The sequence below is a fragment of the Mixophyes fleayi genome, chromosome 5 (genome assembly GCF_038048845.1).
Source record: "Mixophyes fleayi isolate aMixFle1 chromosome 5, aMixFle1.hap1, whole genome shotgun sequence".
In the NCBI taxonomy this organism is placed as follows: Eukaryota; Metazoa; Chordata; class Amphibia; order Anura; family Limnodynastidae; genus Mixophyes; species Mixophyes fleayi.
The window spans coordinates 114,314,789-114,330,139 of NC_134406.1; the positions used below are offsets into that span (position 1 = coordinate 114,314,789).

A 15,351-nucleotide genomic window follows, 5' to 3' on the forward strand; every position below is an offset into this window, starting at 1 on the left:
ATGTCTCAGCAACTTTTAAAAAGAACTTCAGTGCTATGTTTACGTCCTTAACACAAGGGTGAAAAAGAATGAGAGAACTCCCAGAAAAGTATAAAGTTTTTGGCAAAGATTTGTTCTGTATGTTTAATGCTACCAAAATTTAGAGTGCGTTTACAAGGTTGATCAAATGAAACCAGCCTTTATATATCTAAGTTCCCAGCACAATTGTGATGTTGTGCAGCAGCCACCTCTCTCGGAAGCACAGAGAAGAACGCCTTCCAGAAATAAATAAAATCCTGGGAAAAGTCCAATCTGCAAATATTCAGACAAGTCTTCTCCATGTTCTCCTCTAGAAAAGGGAAACCACAACTAAGGACATACGTGATAACGCCTATGCTCCATGTATTGGTAAATGTTATAGGTTTTATTAAGCTGAATCAAGTATTTAGTGCACCACACCACTAAATTCAGTGTTTTACTGTTGGCTTGGATGTGCTCTGATCCACAAGATAATTTCAGGCTGCAAAACAAAAACAGTTAACAGAGAATTAGATTACGCCATAAACAAATGTATATATGTCTATAATCAGTACTATTGTACTTTGCTTTGGCAAAAAATCATAAGTATAAAACCTATCTTTAAATTCATTGCATGTTGCACACAAATTTCAGAATCTAGCTGGACAGAATCAAACAATGTGTGATATGAGAATGACATGTTTAGGTCTGCATTACAGCTAAAGTTTCAAATATTCGGATTCACCTTCAATCATAAGAGAGGTCTGTCTGGTTTTGGTGACAATATTTTCTAAAGCTGCTTATTGTAACAATAAAAAAAAAAAGTTTCAACCCAATTTATAAAAGTTATCTCTCCTGGACAGCTCTGGCAAAAAGTGCTGTCCTGTCTCAACATTTCTTCCCAGAAATAACTTTTCGCAATGGCGAAAGTGTTATTCCCTCCTTGCCTACCATTTCAGACCCATGGACAGTAGCAGTGAATGAGAAGCCTGTGAGCTGCAAAGCAGTTTTAGCAGCTTCTCCGATTGGGACTTTTTATTGTGGTTGTTGTGTAAATTGGGCCTTCATTCTTCCTTTACCAAAATAAAGATAGATGCAAAGCCATGGCCAGTGAGGGAGAGGGGATTATCACCTTAATGTTCTAGAAGGGTGCAGAGAAGGCCCCCGCTCAGACCTGGAGAGGAGACACTCATTGCAGAGAGATATATTTGTAAAATTAATGTATGAGGAATCCACTATATAATTCTGTACATGCACCATGCAGAAGGGACACCTAGATGATGACCTATGGCTAATCAAGAGTTCATGGCACTGGATTATGACCTTGACCTATGACGTTCATTAGGAGGTGAAGGGTAATGTCATTGGATATGTCCCTACAACTGAAATAAGTGCAAGCATGGTTGAGCCTGTCACCTCACAGTTAGCGGAACAGAAAAGGCCAATTTGGCATTGGCTTGATCAGAGTTAGAGGGAGTGAAGGGTTAATCTGATAAGCATTTTGATGAAAGTAAATGGATCAAGTGCTAAAAGTTTAGAGGACAGTGAAGGATCCATGGCCAAAGTTAAGCAATAATGTGACGTAAGATTATACAAGTGAGTATTTCACAAGTGATGTCATGGTTTGAGCAAAAGGGAGGGTTATTGCATTCAGCTCAGTGATAATAGGGTTTTACCTGTTCATCTCTGGCAATGAGGCAATGAAGAGTTAATGCCTTTTGGAATACAAGTAAACTGTTAATGTGGGGTAGGTCCTCTTTTATGTCAAATATAGAATACAGATTTGATTTTTTTAAGCTTAGAGATAAAGGAGCTCAAAGGATTAATGCAATGGGTTGTCATGTATTTCGGTCAGGCACGGGGTCATATCTATGAAATAGTAAAGAGTGGTTTCTGGTTGCTTAGAAGAAACATGCACTCAGTACTCCTATCTCCTGTGGCAAATGAGAGGGTGCATAGAGGGATAGAGTGGTGGTAGAGAGATGGGTAATCAAAGGTCTGTCTTCTGCAGCTATACTAACCAACGAACTTAATGATGCTGTGCCTGTCATCTAAACCACATAGGCGTGGAAGTAGGGGAGAGCATGCAGCCTACTGGGGAGGAATCAAGAAGAGATGAGCTGCCTCTTAACTCATCTCATCTCTGGCAAGGCTGAAATGCATGCAGTTAGCTGGTTAACACTATACATAGATGGCACTGACTTTTCAATAACTAATAATCTATATGGGAAAAAGTTAACCTTTTAGCTGCTTGAAAAATTGCCTTCTCCAGCATTAACACTTTAATAAATTGGGTGAAGAGAAAAAAATAGCCATTCTCTGGTGAAAACAGCCAGGCTTTTTACCTAATAATAAATAGACCTGCAGAAAAGACAGTCACAGAAGATAACTGCATGATTTAGTTTGGTGACAAGTGTGATGTGCAAAACATAGATCAAAGTAGTATATATATGTGATTGGATCACTTATAAATAACATATTGTATAAATGTATTTAAAGGAAATAGAGCAGGGCGCTTATTTATACTTTGTATAGAAAAAGCATTAATTTCTGAGGTATATGTCTAATGCAATAAGTATTTGTTGAGGAAGTCTGTTGTGTAGCTTCGAGAGGAAGTCCTCATTAAGGCTAATTAAGTCTATGCATGTGAGTAACCAACATGTCCTCTTTAGTCTAAATTCACCACAGAAGGTCGTTACTGGTGTTCCTGAGTGGGCTTTTGTCCAGAATGTTAGAACCTGTCTGAACATTGTAAACAGCACATAATGTAGTATATCACAGATAAGTGTAAATTTTGTTAAGTATAAATTGCATTTAATTCCATGTTTGGGGAAACATATTGCATCATGATACTAAAAATAACTCTTGGGACCAGCAAAGAGTTCAGGGGGCTTGCTCACCCCATGCTATGCTTTGTCCAATAAAACAGCACTGGTTTGTACTGAAATGTATCATTATTGTTCCATCTGACTTTCTGATCACTGGTACCTTCAACCAGTGTGAACTGTCCTTATCAGGACACTTGAACAAATAAACATCACTTGCTTCAAATCCTGCTTTGACAACTTCTTCCCTGCTGTAATTTCCTGTGCCTACATATTACACTGTCGAAGTCAGTAAATTGGATAAAGTCATTTCAATTAAAGTCTAGCAAACTTGGTTGTCTTTGTTTGAAAAGATGCGTACGGTACGCATCGACGTACAAGGGCATGCTACAGCGCGAAAGGGTGTGCGCATCCACTACACGTGGCAGCAACAGTAATTGGTCTTTTACCATACATTCGCACAAACACGCATACTTATAAAATAGTACACATTAATGGTAGTTGCAACACATAGTCAGTTATGTCGAAATATAGTAGTATTTATATGTTATATCAGAGTTACATGCATATTAGTGAAATACACGGAACGGGTTAAAGGAATAACATCATGAGTGGTATCATAATTAGAGATGGTCACTGACCCCCGTGTTTTGGTTTTGGATTCGGTTTTGGATCTGGATTACCGTTGTGTTTTGGTTTTGGTTTTGGTTTTGCAAAACCGCCATTGCGTGTTTTGGTTTTGGTTTTGGTTTTGTTTGGTTTTGTTTTGCTATTTTGTTGGAAAATACATGTTTTTGTGCCTAAAATAACCCAATTTAGTGCTCCAACTGTTTTAGAGATAAGTAATCTAATTGTTGAGGTAATAAATCATCCAAAAAAACTGTTTAATTCTTCGTTGGTAGGCCTTCGTTTATTCTACACACAAAACAGATTGTCTTCCTCTCCATCTATGCATATTGGCAATGCAGCCATCGTCTTTGAATCTATATTACACCCTACACTTATAGTTAAATATGTAAAGAAATGGAAAAAGACAGTTTGCTTTCTGTCTCTATAGGCCCCCTCCACTTTTTTAAAAAAACAAAAAATTCAGCCATTATAGACTGTACAATATTAATTGACATGGAGAAAGCCAGTTTGGTTTCTGTCTCTCTAGGCCCCCCTCCACTTGTATAAAATACCAAAAAATCCAGCCGTTATAGACTGTACAATATTAATTGACATGGAGAAAGCCAGTTTGGTTTCTGTCTCTCTAGGCCCCCCTCCACTTGTATAAAATACTAATAAATTCAGCCGTTATATACTGTACAATATAAATTGAAATGGACAAAGGCAGTTTGGTATCTGTCTGCATCAGATCCTCTCTCCACTAGGAGTAAAATAGAAAACTATTCAGCCGTTATATAATCTAGAATATAAATAGAAATTGAGAAAGGCAATTTGGTATCTGTCTGCATCATAATCATCAACATCATCATTAGCGCCCTCGTCGCCTACACAAATCTCCCCCTCATCCTCTTCTAATTCCAAAGTGGCATCCTCAATTTGGGTATCACCGGCTACACTCGGGCTATTAAGGCACACATCAGCAGAATGCTCACGATTAGACATCCCACTGTTGGATGGACTCTCCACAGGGATTGTTGTCATTTGTGAATCAGAGCAAATATTCTCCTGTAATGCCTCACTGTTATCTTGCAGCTCGGCTTTGACGCGTAACAGTAGTTGTGCACCAATTGTAGGCTGGGTAACTTTTTGGGATCTGCCACTAATAGCCAAAGGTGAAGGCCTCATTCTCTCTTTGCCACTGCGTGTGTAGAATGGCATGCTTGCAATTTTTTTTTTATCGTCACTTAACTTTTGCTCAGTTACACTTCTTTTTCGCTTCAATACAGTAAATTTTTTTTGGGTTTTTGTTTTTTGCACTAATTTGAAAACACTCTGTTGTTTGACATCGCCTTGGCCAGATGACGTACTGGGAACACTAACATCAGGACTGGTGACAGAACCTGGTTGCTCATTTAGATCATATGTGGACTGGTTTGAATCCATTCTGAGCGCAAACCACTGGGGAGTGCTAAAAATTATTTAGTAGATTCTGCTGACAGATATGACTTTTGACAGCCAGAAATATTAATGCACAATTAGGGAGGACACCCCAAAAACACTGAGGAGTGCTAAAAATTATTTAGTAGATACTGCTGACAGATATGACTTTTGACAGCCAGAAATATTAATGCACAATTAGGGAGGACACCCCAAAAACACTGAGGAGTGCTAAAAATTATTTAGTAGATACTGCTGACAGATATGACTTTTGACAGGCAGAAATATTAATGCACAATTAGGGAGGACACCCCAAAAACACTGAGGAGTGCTAAAAATTATTTAGTAGATACTGCTGACAGATATGACTTTTGACAGCCAGAAATATTAATGCACAATTAGGGAGGACACCCCAAAAGCACTGAGGTGTGCTACAAATTATTTAGTAGATACTGCTGACAGATATGACTTGACAGCCAGAAATATTAATGCACAATTAGGGAGGACACCCCAAAAGCACTGAGGAGTGCTACAAATTATTTAGTAGATACTGCTGACAGATATGACTTTTGACAGCCAGAAATATTAATGCACAATTAGGGAGGACACCCCAAAAGCACTGAGGAGTGCTACAAATTATTTAGTAGATACTGCTGACAGATATGACTTTTGACAGCCAGAAATATTAATGCACAATTAGGGAGGACACCCCAAAAGCACTGAGGTGTGCTACAAATTATTTAGTAGATACTGCTGACAGATATGACTTTTGACAGCCAGAAATATTAATGCACAATTATGGGGGACACCCCAAAAGCGCTGGGGAGTGCCAAATATGAAGAAAAAATAATAAACCTCTATCCTCCTCTCTGCACTAGCGATTTTGGTTAGAGCAATTGCAAGAACAATATTGTATTCTCTGACCCTGCTCTAATTAGCCTATGACTACACCCTGCTCTCTCCCTCTGTCAAATGGCGATGGATTGCTGTGGAGGCGTGTATTTATAAAGTTGAAGTATCGCGAGAACCGAGTCCCGAGATCCGACAACGTCACAATGACGTTCGGCCTCGATTTGGATTCGGAATGGGCGGGAGAGTACCGAGCTGCTCAGCTCGGTACTCGGATACCCAAAGTTCGGGTGGGTTCGGTTCTCGGAGAACCGGACCCGCCCATCTCTAATCATAATGAACCTTGTTACATATCCTACTGTTTGGTTCACTCTGCGAGGGAATCGCAGAGTGCATACGCAAGTTATGAATGATAGGGAATTATGAACTACTTAAGACTAAGGAATCCTGGCGGGAAGAGCAGAGCATACCCCCTGCAGAGATGACCCCCTCCTTTGGATTCCTTAGGATGAACCAGCCAATGATTGACGACCCCTTGAACATTCCTGAGACCCGGACCAATAGATGCAAGCCATACCATCTTCATTGTATCACTGTATTTGATTGTGTATATAAGCAGCAGCTTGTGATCCAGAGGGCAGACTTCTTGTCCCCAGACTTCAGGATTGAATGACTGCACTGGATCCAGAGCGCCTGCGATAAGTAACGGCTGTATTTACTATTACTTCGCTTGAGCATATTTTTCCACTTATTGTGAATAAATCTTTGTGCTTTGGAAACACAAATCGAGGTTCGACAATCGTTATTGGTTAGCGACGATACGCACATAACACCCAATTCGAATCCGTTTCCAGCTGTACTGAGGATTGGAGCTAGCTTTCCAGTACCACCGCTCTGCCCCTACCCAGCAACTCTGGCCAATGTGATAGGCCAGGGGGATCCATCCACAGCCACCCTGATCTATAGGAAGAGGTCAGGAATACCAGCCCAGGTGCACCTGCAAGGAGGTACACTAGCAGCGACAGTTACCCAAAAGAAACGTGATTCTGGATGCCGTGAAGGAGTAAAGTGGTGGCAGCAGCTTAAGCCCCTCCTACTGCAGTTAGAGGGCGTAATTGGGATAAAGAAAGGGAACAGTGGCAAAGTAAGCCCAGCTGGTTTACTGCAACAACCGACAAATGAGCATTAATCAGAATGCCAGAGTTAGGAAGAGTTGCCTCTATTAAAATTACATTTCTTTCTAATCTGCTTTAGGCTTCATACACACACCAGGCTCCAATATTGTGCATGATACTCAAGTTGTTCGCGCTACTACAATGCTTATAACTTAGTCTCAGAATGGAAACAATGTTTCCAATGACTCCCTACCCATGTTCAATATTACTTTTGTTCAAGAGTGTTGCACATTCTGAACACTGTTTGCTCTATTCACATGTGTTAACTGCAAGTAAATGCATTGAAGTAGTCTATGCAAACTCCAATGACCTCCTTAAATGTAAGTAAAACTACAATTAACATCTGTATACTAATGCATTTATGTTTCACATGTAGTATCCCTGTTTTTTTCTATTTAACTAAAAAAAAATGCTATAGTGGGTATGAGGCCTTAATGTTTTTTTTTCATGTTTTTTTATAAATATAATGGGTTATGCTTTCCTTATTAGACATGGTTTTCCCTTTTTTTTCAGAAACACATAACCAGTGAATAAATGTCAAAGTGACCTGCAGAAAAATTATTTAATAAATAAATTATTTTTGTTGTTAATCTCTATCATTAACAGAAGAGGAATCTCACCGGACACTTAACCCCAATGTTTGGAGTCTGCAGCAAACACCTTCAGTTTTTAAGGCATTTATTGTAAATATCAATTATTTATGTATTACAGTGAGACTCAAGCACATTTGTACTTAAGTGCATTTCTTTAAACGTAGAAATGCATGCCCAAATATACAGTTTGCAAAAATGATTCAAAACGCATATAAACAAGTTCAAATACAAATGAAAGAAAAAAAAGGAAGAAAACAACTAAACAAATACCCATTCTGCTTAGCCAAATATATATATATATATATATATATATATATATATATATATATATATATATATATATATACATATATATATACAGTGTCGGACTGGGGCATGAAGGGCCCACCGGGGGAATTCAGTGATAGGGGCCCACTATATTGGGGTGTGGCCAACTTTAGGAGTGGGTGTGGCCAGTAAAGGGGGTGTGGTCAGGCTATGGAGGACAACTTATAGCACTATTTTAAATGTGCACCTTTTGCATTAGACCCTGCCCATTCTACTGGTAGGGAACTACATGGGACCCATTAATAAAACACTTGTGGTTTGGAAGAAACTCCAGTACCAGCTCCTGTCGTCACCTAATGCACCAAGACAGTTACTTATGATAAGTGCATCATTTGGTTACCTCCAACCCTCGCCTCATATGTTGTTATTGCCCATCATGTATTGAGCTTATTAAAAGCCATTACAAGGGCTACACAAACCAAATAATAACATCATCAATTAGAAGACATAAACTGCACAATTAATTTTTTAGTACAATGGTTACCAACCTGTTGTTGCTGTGACATGTCCTGGAATAAAAGTCAATTCATAAAAAAACAAGTGATTGTAATTCTCAACTAATCTCAGTGAAATCCATCTAATTTCATTTTAAATACGGTTGATATATGCCTATAATACTTTCACTATATCACCCCTAAATTCTAAACAGGACAACCATCAAAAAGAATGCACAATAGGCAAAAGGAAAAATATATAAATATAATTATGTTCTCCTATGCATGTGCCTTTCTACACTAACATACAATATAGACCAACATATTATACAACCCTGAATGATTATATTTTCAACTGGATGCAATTGGAATACTAGACTACATGAAAAGCACCCTTCATTTGCCAGATCTTGTATACACAGTCTGATTATTAAAATGACTCTTTGTTATAATTATTTTTTAAGGACTCTTACAGAATATGCTACTCGTCAAAGACCATACACACAGCATCAGTGCTACTACGGTTGCGTACTTCACCAATGAATGCTTGTTGAGAAGGGAAATTTTAAAAAACAAAAAAATGAACAGAATACAGCCCATCCAAAGCCTGTCACATTTATTCCATATATGCTGGTATGCTGCCAGTGTTGTATGAAAGAGAATATAAATATCAAAGGACGGGCGCAAATGGGGGAAGGGTAAAGAAACACAAGGATTGGGTCAATGAATAAGTCAAGGGGAAAACGGTCCCAAAGTCATTAAAGGATGTTGGTCTTCTAGTTCCACCTATACCGATGTCCCAGATGGTAAACTTACATCAATGTGACCTTTTCTATTCCATACAGTATTTGAATAATGTGTCCTCTTGCTTCAAAAAGCACCACCACGATGTACTTTTACTCCCCTCTAAACCTGTTTCTTCTCCTCACCAGAGTGCACATATGGGAGACCAGGGAGAGAACAGAGAAAGATCTCATGGTGTTTTACGTTCTCTATTTATTAAGTTAAAACATGGGGTTAAAAACACTCACATTTTGTATGTTAAAAAGGTATCTTTCAGTCCATATGTTTCCTCGATCAAACGGCAGTATCCAGCTTCTGTATCCCAGCCACGATCAAACTGGCTGGGCTTCAGATAACCCGGGGAAACTCTGCAGCGTCAGAGGGGGCGTGGTCTATTGCGTCCAGTGTTGCATGAACCTATGATGACCAAACTGACCTTGGATCAGTATGTTGATATCAGGACGTCCTCCTCCCCTGCTCAAACTGCTGAAAAACACACTACCGCGCCTGGGCTCTCTGCATCTGCGCGGTAGTGTGATTACAGGAGATGTGACCGCCGCCGCCATCTAAACAAAGTTCAACATCAAGCTCCGCCCTAACAACGGAGGGGGCGGAGCTTCAACCCCGCTGGGCCTACCGGTGGATTGACCGGCTGTCCGGCGGGCCAGTCCGAGGCTGTATATATATATATATAAATATATATCCTACATGGACATTTATAGCCACTGCTTGGAAGATAAATAAAACAACATGGAATATGGAGAAAAGAAGAACAGGCCTTTCCTTGCAGCTGACGGATAAAGTAAGCACTTCAATAAACAGTTAAACAAGAAACTGGATCCCTGGAATAGAAAGGGATATACTTAAAAGAGACACAGAAAGGGAGATATTTTGATGCCCTTGGCTCCCATATGCCTGAAATAATACCCTTTCAATGTTGTCAACTTGGATAGTAGCATCAGTTGGAGACTGATAGCAGTGGTAGTATCCTGGGCTATAGTTCTCAATTTCCTTGGGTAAAGCATAACATACATTAAGGTAAGGGAATCCACTCTTTATAACCACTCTGTGCACCTTCACAATTAGATCAGGGTGTAGTACTTTGGCCCATTGAAGATAATGGGCCAGATTCATCAAAGCACGTATATTCCAATTTCGTGTGTATTATATGCAAAATCACGTTGCGCATGCCCAGAACCGGACTTTACGCAACTAAATGCAGCAACATTCAATTCATGTCCGTACGTAAAGGACACTTAATACAGCTTACGATATCTGAGAGGAACGAGGCAGGGAAAAGGCGTTCACCCATAGAGAATGCACAATAAGGGCATGCCAAACTTAAGCGTATGCAGCGACGTCAGACTTAAGTACTTGTTTTTCTGCCGTACCTCTTACTCCAGCTAGTCTCTAAGTCCTGAGTCTAGTGATGAGTCTTGTAGGCATGCTATAACATGTGTTTGCAATCAGGAGCAAATGTAAAAATTAATTTTATGTCCAGTAGACATTAAAAACACCCTAATAAATGTATTTTATGGGGAATAAAGGATAATATATATATATATTTTTTTTTTAAATCCAGTATTTTTATTGATATTTTTTAAGATATAAACATACTAAACAACAAAAAGAAAAGAAAAACTATAGCATACATATCGGAATTAAATGACGGAATTTACAAGATTACATTAAAGCATAATAATAATAAATGTGCTATATTCATTCAGGATCATACATCGTAAATGCTTATACATAAGTATGTTACACATGCAGGGTTTATTACATGGACTCAGATACTTATTATAAGAACTGCGGTAGCCATATATTTAAGTAGATAGAGCATCTGTACTAGATGACATAGGATAGAATGGAGACTCTAACCATCTGTACCATATATTCTCAAATTCCTTCAGAGCCTGTCTGCTAGTATAAACAAATCTCTCGTGCCTTATGGTGGTATTGACCAGTGCCTTCCAATTTTTAAACGTGGGACTCGTCGGGGCCAACCACAGCCTCGCTATACAGACCTTAGCCAACATCAATAACTGTGAAATGTACATTTTTGTCAGTTTATTAACTTTCCCCTTCAATCGGAGCCCAAAGAGACAAGTGGCCGGTGAACTAAGAGACACTTCAATTCCAGTAACCTGAATACATCTCCTGATCCTTCACCAGAAGATTTGTATACATGAACACTCCCATAGAAGGTGCCAAAAGTTAGCATTGATCGAATTGCATTTCGGACAGTTAGGGGTAGCATCCGGGCGAAATTTTGCCAATCTATTTATTAAGTTAAAACATGGGGTTAAAAACACTCACATTTTGTATGTTAAAAAGGTATCTTTCAGTCCATATGTTTCCTCGATCAAACGGCAGTATCCAGCTTCTGTATCCCAGCCACGATCAAACTGGCTGGGCTTCAGATAACCCGGGGAAACTCTGCAGCGTCAGAGGGGGCGTGGTCTATTGCGTCCAGTGTTGCATGAACCTATGATGACCAAACTGACCTTGGATCAGTATGTTGATATCAGGACGTCCTCCTCCCCTGCTCAAACTGCTGAAAAACACACTACCGCGCCTGGGCTCTCTGCATCTGCGCGGTAGTGTGGTTACAGGAGATGTGACCGCCGCCGCCATCTAAACAAAGTTCAACATCAAGCTCCGCCCTAACAACGGAGGGGGCGGAGCTTCAACCCCGCTGGGCCTACCGGTGGATTGACCGGCTGTCCGGCGGGCCAGTCCGAGGCTGTATATATATATATATAAATATATATCCTACATGGACATTTATAGCCACTGCTTGGAAGATAAATAAAACAACATGGAATATGGAGAAAAGAAGAACAGGCCTTTCCTTGCAGCTGACGGATAAAGTAAGCACTTCAATAAACAGTTAAACAAGAAACTGGATCCCTGGAATAGAAAGGGATATACTTAAAAGAGACACAGAAAGGGAGATATTTTGATGCCCTTGGCTCCCATATGCCTGAAATAATACCCTTTCAATGTTGTCAACTTGGATAGTAGCATCAGTTGGAGACTGATAGCAGTGGTAGTATCCTGGGCTATAGTTCTCAATTTCCTTGGGTAAAGCATAACATACATTAAGGTAAGGGAATCCACTCTTTATAACCACTCTGTGCACCTTCACAATTAGATCAGGGTGTAGTACTTTGGCCCATTGAAGATAATGGGCCAGATTCATCAAAGCACGTATATTCCAATTTCGTGTGTATTATATGCAAAATCACGTTGCGCATGCCCAGAACCGGACTTTACGCAACTAAATGCAGCAACATTCAATTCATGTTCGTACGTAAAGGACACTTAATACAGCTTACGATATCTGAGAGGAACGAGGCAGGGAAAAGGCGTTCACCCATAGAGAATGCACAATAAGGGCATGCCAAACTTAAGCGTATGCAGCGACGTCAGACTTAAGTACTTGTTTTTCTGCCGTACCTCTTACTCCAGCTAGTCTCTAAGTCCTGAGTCTAGTGATGAGTCTTGTAGGCATGCTATAACATGTGTTTGCAATCAGGAGCAAATGTAAAAATTAATTTTATGTCCAGTAGACATTAAAAACACCCTAATAAATGTATTTTATGGGGAATAAAGGATAATATATATATATATTTTTTTTTTAAATCCAGTATTTTTATTGATATTTTTTAAGATATAAACATACTAAACAACAAAAAGAAAAGAAAAACTATCGCATACATATCGGAATTAAATGACGGAATTTACAAGATTACATTAAAGCATAATAATAATAAATGTGCTATATTCATTCAGGATCATACATCGTAAATGCTTATACATAAGTATGTTACACATGCAGGGTTTATTACATGGACTCAGATACTTATTATAAGAACTGCGGTAGCCATATATTTAAGTAGATAGAGCATCTGTACTAGATGACATAGGATAGAATGGAGACTCTAACCATCTGTACCATATATTCTCAAATTCCTTCAGAGCCTGTCTGCTAGTATAAACAAATCTCTCGTGCCTTATGGTGGTATTGACCAGTGCCTTCCAATTTTTAACCGTGGGACTCGTCGGGGCCAACCACAGCCTCGCTATACAGACCTTAGCCAACATCAATAACTGTGAAATGTACATTTTTGTCAGTTTATTAACTTTCCCCTTCAATCGGAGCCCAAAGAGACAAGTGGCCGGTGAACTAAGAGACACTTCAATTCCAGTAACCTGAATACATCTCCTGATCCTTCACCAGAAGATTTGTATACATGAACACTCCCATAGAAGGTGCCAAAAGTTAGCATTGATCGAATTGCATTTCGGACAGTTAGGGGTAGCATCCGGGCGAAATTTTGCCAATCTAATAGGGGTAAAGTAGGCCCTGTGTAAGATAAACACCTGTATTTGTTGAAATGTTAATGATGAAGTATAACCTTTAGTACTGTCTGTAACCATTTCCCACTCCTTGTCTGATAAAGGGCCAATATCTATTTCCCACTGATTCCTCAAACCATCCAAATTATCTGCAGTGGATTCATACAGAAGACATGAATACATTGGAGAGATCAGACCTCTATAACCCAAGGCCTGTAATTGTTTCCTCAGTGGATCCACCCCAAACACCAAAGTCTCCCCTTTAAATTGTGTGCTTAGGGCGTGTCGTAACTGAAGGTAAGAATAAAACATTGTTCTGGGTACAGAGAATTCCCCAACCAACTGTTCGAAGGATTTAAGTACATTTGTATCATAAAGCTGACCTACCGACACCACACCCAACCGAGACCACTCCCTGGCCCTCTTCACTGTATTCAACTTCTCAAATTTCTTTGCCCCCCAGATAGGAGTACATGGATCAATGTCAGTTTGTTTCATTATTTTATTACAGATTGTCCAAATCTTAACTACCTGAATCAGGAGCGGAGGAGCCCGCATACCAAGCCGCCCCGCCAGCAGTGACTGTAAGGGAGTGTGATTAGAATTAAATTGGTGTACCAACACCCAATGTAGCTCATGGTAATCGGGGTCCGAAACCCATGCCTTAAGGTGGACAAATTGAGAGGCAAAATAATATAATTTCAAGTTAGGAAGTGCAAATCCACCAGAAGATCTGGATCTATACAGTGAGCTGAGCTTGACCTTAGCCCTTCCCCCTCCCCAAACCAATGAAATCAAATAGCTATCAATGCATCGGAAAATGGAGGGTGGAATATATACAGGTGACTGCTGGAGTATATATAAAAACTTTGGCTGCACCATCATCTTAATTAAATTTATCCTACCGGAGACAGAAAGTGGGAGTTTCTTCCATACATGAGTTTTTTCTTTAATGTATTTGATCTGGGGCCGCAAATTAAGTTCTACATATTCAGCGGGGGTATTAGAGATCCATATTCCCAAGTATTTGAATTTCGATGTCCATTTTAACTGTAAGCCTACTGGCATTGTCACGGGACACTCCCATCCCAGAGGGAACACGCTAGATTTATCCCAATTAATTTTTAGGCCGGAAAAAAACCCAAATCCATCAACCACCCGCAGCAAATGTTTTAGGGAAGTGTCGTGATCTGAAAGGAACAACAGCATATCATCTGCATATAATGCCACCTTATCCTCTCTGTGCTCTGATCTAAGTCCCACAATTTCTCTATCATGCCGAATCTTACAGGCCAGCGGCTCTATTGCTAATGCAAACAGGGCCAGAGATGATGGGCATCCCTGTCTAGTACCCCGCTCTAATTGAAATTGTTGAGAAAGATGCCCATTGACACAGACCCGCGCCACTGGATGTGAATACAAAAGTTTAACCCATTTTATAAATTCCGGGCCCACTCCAAATCGGGACAATACCTCCCACAGGTATGGCCACTCCACCGAGTCAAACGCCTTGGCTGCGTCCAAGGACACCACAACTTCGCTCTCAGAAGAGGGTGACCGCACCTGCAGGAGAGTATACAGCCTTCTAAGATTGATAGACGTGGACTTGCCTGGCATAAATCCCGTCTGATCCGGATGAATTAATTCCAGAACCACTCTACTTAACCTCAAAGCCAGTAATTTTGCTAGAATCTTAACATCATTTGACAAAAGTGAAATTGGGCGGTAGGACTCAGGGTACAACAAATCTTTCCCTGACATAGACAGCACTACCACTATTGCCTCTGCCATTGAAGGGGAAAGAGCGCCAATCTCACCCAGCTCGCTGAATGTATCCAACAACCTAGACACAAAAAAGGGCCGGTGTTTTCTATATAATTCAATTGGGATTCCATCTACTCCAGGGGCTTTACCATTAGGGAATGACATAATAGCTATATCAATCTCTTCAAGAGTA

The 15,351-nt window shown here is 39.9% G+C and overlaps 1 protein-coding gene across 6 annotated transcripts in view; it reads right to left on the reverse strand.

Annotated features, from left to right (window-relative positions):
* Positions 1–317: 317 nt before the first annotated feature.
* TRIO (trio Rho guanine nucleotide exchange factor) overlaps positions 318–15,351 on the reverse strand; it is a 535,982-nt gene continuing 520,948 nt past the window's right edge. For 5 of the 6 annotated variants that reach the window (XR_012692805.1, XR_012692806.1, XR_012692804.1 and 2 more), the window contains one exon: positions 318–499. Coding sequence is in view for 3 of the 6 variants with exons in the window: in XM_075212723.1 (XP_075068824.1) it covers positions 455–499 (45 nt within the window). In the remaining 3 variants the exon portion in view is untranslated. The remainder of the gene's footprint in view (positions 500–15,351) is intronic. The other variant, XM_075212722.1, reaches the window with a different exon arrangement.